Raw genomic sequence first — 8,233 nt, forward strand, 5'->3', positions numbered from 1 at the left:
GCAGGAAGGGAGGGAAATGTAGCTTTCCAGATGCATGAAATGTACAGATCTTTCCTTAGCCTTTAACCCTCTCTTATTCTCCCATTCCTTTTTTCTCTCAACTCCTTTGGACTCTTCTTCCTGTCCTCTGCTCTCTGCCCTGTGGTTCTCAGACTCATTCTTCTGTTTTCTGTGCCAGCTGAAACAGAAGTTTTGCTTTATCTCTTTCCTGCATTCAATACTCCCTCTTTCATCTTTTTTTTTTTTCTCCCTCTCCTCTCTCTAAGGCTAGGTACAAAAGTTCAAAAAGCCTGAGATTAGAAAAAGCTGTGAAAGATTCTGCAAATCTAAGCACCCTAGATTAGTTTGGGAGCAAACAGAACTTGCATTTGCCCTTTGCAGGTGTGGAGGAGGGCACAGAAGTAGCCAGCAGACGAGGGGCGCTCTCCCACACCTCCCAGCAGGCTGCTGGAAAATTTCAAGCCCAGCTAAGCAGCTGGCAATCCTTGATTGATTGGCCAGTTCAGCCCAGCGCAGCCCCCCTTCCACTGTCAGTGGTGGCTGGTGGGGGTGTGAGGGAATGGAGCCCCTTGCTTTATGGGCCCCCCAGCTATGCTAGCTCAGGGCTGCAGAGGACCAGGGCTGCATGTCTGTCTGCTGTGCTAGAAATCAAGGGTGGGGAGCAGAGCCTTTTGCCATGCAGATCCCCCCTGCCCCCCCCCACAAACTTGGTGGCTTAGGTTTGGAAAGTGAAAGGCCAGATCCATGTCGTGGGGGACTCTGCTCCCTTTCTCCCCACCCCTGGTTCCCAGCACAGTGGACAGATGCACAGCTGTGAGCTGTGCCTCCTGCCTGCAGCTGTCGGAAGGGTCAGGCGGGGGAATGGAGATCCTGCCATGAGGGTCACCTCCTCCCCAACCACCACTACGCTCTGCTGGCTCGGGGCTTGGGCCATGCATGGGGGACTCAGTTCCCCTTCTCCCACCCCCCAGCTTCTCAGGCAGGAGGCAAAGGCTTTTCTGTCTCCTGTCTGTGACAGCACTGGGGCAGGGCAGGACTGACCTGGAGCTCACCCAGACCAGATAAGCACCAGCTGAGGCTAGCACATTGCCCTGTGGGGTGCTTGGGATGCCAGAGGACAGCAAACTAAGGCAATTCTCTACAGGACCTGGGACAGAAGTTCAATATACTGCTCTAACCTAAACCGACTAAGTCTAATACTGCATCCATCTAGGTCTATCTTAGACCAGGTTCTGCCATTAAGAAACTAGTCTGCATGTACTGAATTTCTGTTTTACTACAGGTTTAGACTGGTTTCTGATCACTTAAAGTGGTTTGCATGCAATGTCTGTACCTAGCTAAAGATCCCATATGAATGTGACTAACTTACCCAGAGGCTCCGATATCTGGGGTGGAGCATTCTGTCTGTCATCTTCATGTCACATACACAGACATAACCACACTGCACCTCTTGAAGCAGCAAAGAACTGCGAGGGATGTCCTCTTTTCATGGAGCCTAGCAGTAAGAATGATGTATTAGACCAAAAAGTCCAGCCCTGCTCCTAATGAAGACAGCATCAAAACTATCCATTGACTTCAGCTACACTATGATCAGACCTCAAAATTGTCACAGTGGATTGCTGCTCAAACAAAAACATTGTGGGGGGAAGGAGAATCTGGTAACAAGTCGCTGGTGTTGCAGTTTTCATTCTATTGGGAGGTATGAGCTGGGGTGGCAACAGAGCACTCATCTGGACTACAAGAAGATTGAAATATTTCTAAACTAGGTCCTCAACCTCTGGCCCAGGGAGCTGTGTCATCTGACCTGAGGCGGCTCCCTGTGAGTGTGGAAATTTGGCAGCAGAGAAGTAGCATTGTTTGTTGCTCCCAGAGCCACAACAATTAATACTGCCACTGCTTTCCCACTACCAACTTTACAGACCTGAGGGGAACCCCACAGTCTGGATTACATGGCTCTGCACTCCAGATTGTCCTGGTGAGTGGGGTCACGGATCCAGCAGGTGGGGTCATGCCAGATCACATCCAAGAATCCACTCTTCCCATTGCCACTGCACAGGATCTGGCTCATGGGCTGGCTTTGCTGCACTTATCTAGCCCCACCAGGCTGGATGGGTTGAGCACCACTGTTCTGAACCATGGACGTTTGGCTGAGCTCAGATATTCTATCTAATAAGTCTTATATTTTTGGCCTTTCAAATCTTTTTCCCCTTTTAAGCCAGTAGTTTTGCACTATCCAGGATGCAAAAGTAGTAGCAATCAGTTTATACTTTGTATGACAAAACCACTGAGCATGCGGGAAGCTTAAGGCTTAAAGTAAAGGGCCTATGATCACCAAAGAAATGGGATGGCAGGTAGCCTGTATGATCAGAAATAGAGGGGGAAGTCATCCATCAGACAATGCAGATGGGATATTACAGAATAAAGTATGTGAAGCTGAGACTCTTTTAATGCTCACTAAAGCAAGAATGGGAGCTGCAGTATCCTAAGGTACAAAGTATAATGACCTTTCATTCAGTAACCACCAGTTCTCCTACCTGCTGAATAGAGCCTTTTATGTGTCCCAAACCAAGATTTATTTTGTCTAAGGGAACCAAATTTTCTTTTTTTTTTTTTTTAACCTGTATAGTATGTATGCTAACTCCATGTAATTTTTTTGTGTTTAAAAACACCCCATATTTTAACATTTTTTCTACAAAAACAAAATCCATTCCAGCCACCCAGCCCTCATCCTTATGAGCTACCTTCCAATAACAAACCAGAGTGTGCGTGTGAAGGAGGAAAAAAAGTTTCGGTAAGAAAACGGATCTCAGTTTTAAGCTTCCATTTGTTTAAAGCAAAAGAAACACGCACACACAAGCAGTGGGTGCATCTACAGGAGACGTTTATTGCGGAGCTGACTACTTAGCTCTTCAGTAAAATGGCACTGTCTACCTGCGTGGTGCTAGCTGGAGTGAACTAATTAACTCTGCCATAGGATGGTACTGCCAGACTCAAGTACTATACTATGGAAGAATAATGTACACCGCCACAGTGCATGTGTAGACGGTGATGGGGCTGGCTAGGAAAATTGTGTGCTTCAGTGTGGGGGCTGCCTCCCAGCTAGCTTTTAGTAACAAATGGAAATTGGGTTATAAGCCCAAGTTTGAACATTTCTTTTGTAATGGGTATCTACATTAGAAGTTCATCCATTTTCAATGCTCAAACCGTTGCCTGATGTTTTTTACCATGGATAAATGTATTTAGTGTGACCACTTTTAAACTGATAAATAGTTTGTTGATCTGAAAATTGATTCATTTTCTGAAGGTATGTGGTATGCCATAAGACTGCATAAGCATTTTTGTGTTATGGTGAAGAAGAGAGATGTTGCCACTTTTTAAAATAAGCCTTACCGTTGTACTATAAATAATGTGGAGTAATTCCTGTTTGAACATGGTCATGGAGTTCAGCTACTCTATCATATTAAAAAGTACGTTAATGTTTCTTACAAACTTGTTGGGTTAAAGTTTTATAACTTAAGAATTCCAGTTTACTGAGAGAGTATAAAGGCTGCTAAATAAGTGATTAATGACAAGGACTATTTATTTATTTATTTATTTATTTATTTTGATTTCTAGCAATAAGAGAATTTGGTTCTAGATCAAATTGAACCTCTTTCATCCTCTGACATTGAGTAGAAAAAAATCACTCATTTGTTTGCTGCACCATTTTAGCACCTTTTCTGCAGTGAATATAATTTTAATTCTTGTAAGAAAGCAATTTCTGTTTCTGCAGAAAAACAATGGTGCTTGCTGGCATGCCCTGTAACTCCTAGGAGAGACTGAAATAGCAAAGGTGGACTAAGCAAGGAGGGTATTTTCATCCCTTGTGTCACCCAAGCTGAAGCACAGTGTCTTAACTCTTGTGCTTCAATGTCCCTTTCTACCCCTACAGGTGCAATCCTTTTAACAAAAAAACCCAAAAAACCCTGTCTGCCTCAAAAAATAACAAATCCTTCATGTGCTGCAGTGAGAGAGATGTTTATACTCCAATAAGCAACAGTGGTTTGCATGTCGTTGTGCAGTACTTGGCAGCACTATATCAATGCAAAGGAGTTTGTGTGCTTCAACTCACCCAAGTGAATTAATCATTGTTGCTTCCCTTATTCACAGGAGTGGTGTAGGTTTCAGTTAACAAATGTTTGCAAAGTTCATTAAAACAGTGGTGTGGAAGATCAAACGGAAAGGCAAAGCATTTGTTGAACTGTGAATTTTGAACTGCCTTACGTGTATGTAAATCAGTTTTACGTTATTTGAACAGAAAGCTTTGTCATTCGTATGACACAACTGTTGCATTGTATAAAATCATCATGGTAATCCAACCTTGTTAAACAGCCCTGTTTAGGTTTTCTAATCTGCCCTAACATGACAGATTTCAGTAGCTCCCACCAGATACAGACATGCTCTGATGTTCTTGGTTCTTTAATGTTAACTTTGCTTACAAATGTATTACAGAAGAAAACTAATGGAGCTCCAAATGGATTTTACGCAGAGATTGACTGGGACCGATATGTAAGTATCCAAATGACTTTCCTTCCTTACATAATAGACTTGCAGTACTGTGCGATAAGGGAATGGGGTATACCTTTTGTAAGCTTCAGGTTTATCTCCCTTGGGTAGATGAGACTGTTTTCAGATACCCCAGTCAGTGTTCACACTTCATATTCAACAGCCTTATTGTCATTTCATTGTCTCCACTTAAGAATGGAGATCTCATGAAGCCTTTACACCCATAGCTAGGTTCAAATGTTACCATGCAGCTCTGTAAGCACTCAGGATAAGTAGAGACCATCAAAAAGCCTGGGGCAGAATTGATCCAACCAGTGCAGATTTCTCTAAGCTGTGTATATTGGACCATTAATGAACAGAGCTGATGTTCACTCTTTGGTTGGGGAACATGGGCAGAAGCCTGTACTGGCTGAGGCCAGAAATCTGACGGCACTCCCACATGCCTCCGAGCAGGCCAGGCATTACTGAAGGTAGCCAAATGCGGCCAAATGCCTGCACAATCCCTGATTTGGCTGTCAGGCACGTGCCTCCTCTGCTGCCCTGTCATTTGTCACGTGGCTGCAGGCAGCCAGTGGAGGAAGGAGTACTCGACCTCCTCAGCAGCATGGGGGTCCCTGGGCTTTGTCAAGGGTGGGGGCAGGGGTCCACCCGAGGCAGGACAGAGATGAGGATGGGGGTTGGGGAGTGGAGCTCACAAGCTGCCTCAGGGAGGTGGTGTCAGTGGTGCGCCCTGCATTCCCGGGCAGTGGGACACAGTGTCCCTGCTGTGTCCCAGGCCCCGGGGACCCTGTGCTGCCGCGTCTTTGGGAAAGGCTCACAGGATTTTTCCCCTCAGAGCTGCACTGAATCCTGAGCTGAAACAGCTTCTCTGCAGCTGCAGGAGTATGTTTGTACCCCCCACCCAGGAACTGGAGTCCCGCATGCACAGAGAAGCAGCTTCAGCCAAGAATTCGGATCTGGTTCTGGGGGGGATCCCGTGAGCCCAGACGAGACATTGCAGTGCAGGGTCTGGAGTGTTTCTGCCCCAGGACCCTGCACTGCAGTAGCTCCAGGAAGGCTCACAGGATTCCCCCCTCCCCGACCCAGGAGCCAGCACCAAATTCCTGGCTGAAGCCACTTCTCTGAGGATGCAGGCTTCTCCCTGTAGCTGAGGAGAAGCGACTTCAGCCAGAAATTTGGCACTGGCTCCAAGGGGGCAAAATCCTGTGAGCCCTTCCAGGAGCCGCTGCAGCACAGGGTCCTAGGGCTCGAGACAAGGCAGGAACAATTTTGGTGTTCAACGCCGATAAATGCAAGGTTCTCCACCTTGGGGAAAAAAAACCCGCAGCATCCTTATAGGCTTGGCAGTGCTATGTTGGCTAGCACTATGGAAGAAAGAGACTTGGGGGTCATCATTGACCACAAGATGAACATGAGCCTGCAATGCAATGCTGCTGCTAGTAAAGCGACCAAAACGCTGGCTTGCATCCATAGATGCTTCTCAAGCAAATCCCGGGACGTCATTCTCCCCTTGTACTCGGCCTTGGTGAGGCCGCAGCTGGAGTACTGCGTCCAGTTTTGGGCTCCACAATTCAAAAAGGATGTGGAGAAGCTTGAGAGAGTCCAGAGAAGAGCCACGCGCATGATCAGAGGTCAGGGAAGCAGACCCTACGATGACAGGCTGAGAGCCCTGAGGCTCTTTAGCCTGGAAAAGCGCAGGCTCAGGGGTGATCTGATGGCCACCTATAAGTTTATCAGGGGTGACCACCAGTATCTGGGGGAACGTTTGTTCACCAGAGCGCCCCTAGGGATGACGACTAGGTCAAACGGTCATAAACTACTACAAGACCGTTTCAGGCTGGACATAAGGAAGAATTCCTTTACTGTCCGAGCCCCCAAGGTCTGGAACAGCCTGCCACTGGAGGTGGTTCAAGCGCCTACATTGAACACCTTCAAGAGCAAACTGGATGCTTATCTTGCTAGGATCCTATGACCCCAGCTGACTTCCTGCCTTTTGGGCAGGGGGCTGGACTCGTGATCTTCCGAGGTCCCTTCCAGCCCTAATGTCTATGAAATCTGGACCCTGCACCGCAGCAGCTCCAGGAAGGGCTCACAGGATTTTTCTCCCAGGGTCAGCACCAAATTCCTGGCTGAAGCTGCTTCTCTGCAGGTGTGGGGCTCCAGTTCTGGAAAATGGGTGGGGTGGGCAGTCATGTCCCTGCAGCTACAGAGAAGCAGGTTCATCCAGGAATTCAGCACTGGATGGGAGTACTCTGTACCCCACCAGACTCAGGCCAGGAACATGGGGTGCACAGCTGTCACCACCTCCTGCAGCAGCTCATGAGCCAACTTCCCCTTCCTCCCCCCCCCCCATTTCTGTCTTGCCTGTTGCTGACAGACAGACGGCTCCTTGTGGGTGGGGGGATGGGATCAGGAGATCTTGCAAAGGTCTGTGGGATATTGGCAGATTGCAACCTACCTTGATTCATGAGCAGACCTGGCACTGACATTCAATAGCCTGGTCCAACCTAACTCGAATAAGTCTGATACTACATGGATCCAGGTCTATCTTGGATCAGGGTCTGCCATTTTGAAACTGGTCTATGCGCCCTGAACTTCAGTTTTGATACGAGTATAGACAGGTTTCCAGTTACCTAAACCAGAAGAAGTATAATGTCTGTACTTGGCCTCCATTTTTCATTCAACAAACATACTTGGAAATGACTGTCATTACTAGACTAAAACAACATGGGTGTTGAGAGAGCTGGCAGGGGTCATTGCTGTGCCCTTGGCCCGGCTGTACAAGTGATCGTGGTCCATGGGCCAGGTGCCCGGAGATTGGAAACTAGCTAATGTGGTCCCCACTTATAAGAAAGGGAGAGAAGAGGACCCAGCAAACTATAGGCCCATAAGCCTCACATCGGTCTTGAGGAAAATCCTTGAAACGATTATCAAGGAGCACATCTGTGAGGGGCCGGCAGGGGAGATCATGCCCAGGGGAAATCAACATGGGTTCATCAAAGGCAGATCCTGCCAGACCAGCCTGATGGCCTTTTATGACCAAGTAACTAAATCCCTGGATGATGGTGTCACCGTGAACGTAGTCCTTCTGGACTTTAAGAAGGCCTTTGACACTGTCTCTCACCCCATTCTCATTAATAAATTGAGCAACTGTGGCATTGATGCCTACACAGTTGGATGGGTCAGAAATTGGCTGATGGAGCACACCTAGAGAGTGGTGGCGAACAGAGTCGTACTCGACCTGGTGGGATGTGAATAGTGGGGTCCCCCAGGGCTTGGTCCTGGGGCCTACACAGTTCAACATCTTCATCAGAGACTTGGACGAGGGGGTGGAAAACACGTTGTCCAAGTTTGCTGATGACACCAAGATGTGGGGAGAGGTAGGCACGCTCGAAGGGAGAGAGAGGCTGCAATCAGACTTAGACAGACTACAGAAGTGGGTGGATGATAATAGGGTGGGCTTCAATGTGGATAAATGCAGGGTGCTGCACCTGGGGAGAAAGAATCCACAGCATACATACAAGCTGGGGAGCTCCTCCCTTGTGAGCACAGAGGCGGAAAGGGATCTTGGAGTCATTACTGACTCCAAGATGAACATGAGCCACCAATGCCAGACCGCAGCCAGCAAAGCCAACTGCACCTTGTCATGCACCCAAAGGTGCATCTCAAGCCGGTCCAGAGAGGTGAT

At 47.7% G+C, this 8,233-nt stretch overlaps 1 protein-coding gene across 1 annotated transcript in view; it reads left to right on the forward strand.

Moving 5' to 3' along the window:
• SGIP1 (SH3 domain GRB2 like endophilin interacting protein 1) overlaps window positions 1-8,233 on the forward strand; it is a 97,839-nt gene that overhangs the window by 1,932 nt on the left and 87,674 nt on the right. The window contains 2 exon segments of the mRNA XM_025212869.1: window positions 2,714-2,791; window positions 4,492-4,548. Coding sequence (XP_025068654.1) covers window positions 2,714-2,791; window positions 4,492-4,548 — 135 coding nt within the window.

Source organism: Alligator sinensis, unplaced genomic scaffold (genome assembly GCF_000455745.1).
Source record: "Alligator sinensis unplaced genomic scaffold, ASM45574v1 scaffold1339_1, whole genome shotgun sequence".
Taxonomy (NCBI): domain Eukaryota; kingdom Metazoa; phylum Chordata; order Crocodylia; family Alligatoridae; genus Alligator; species Alligator sinensis.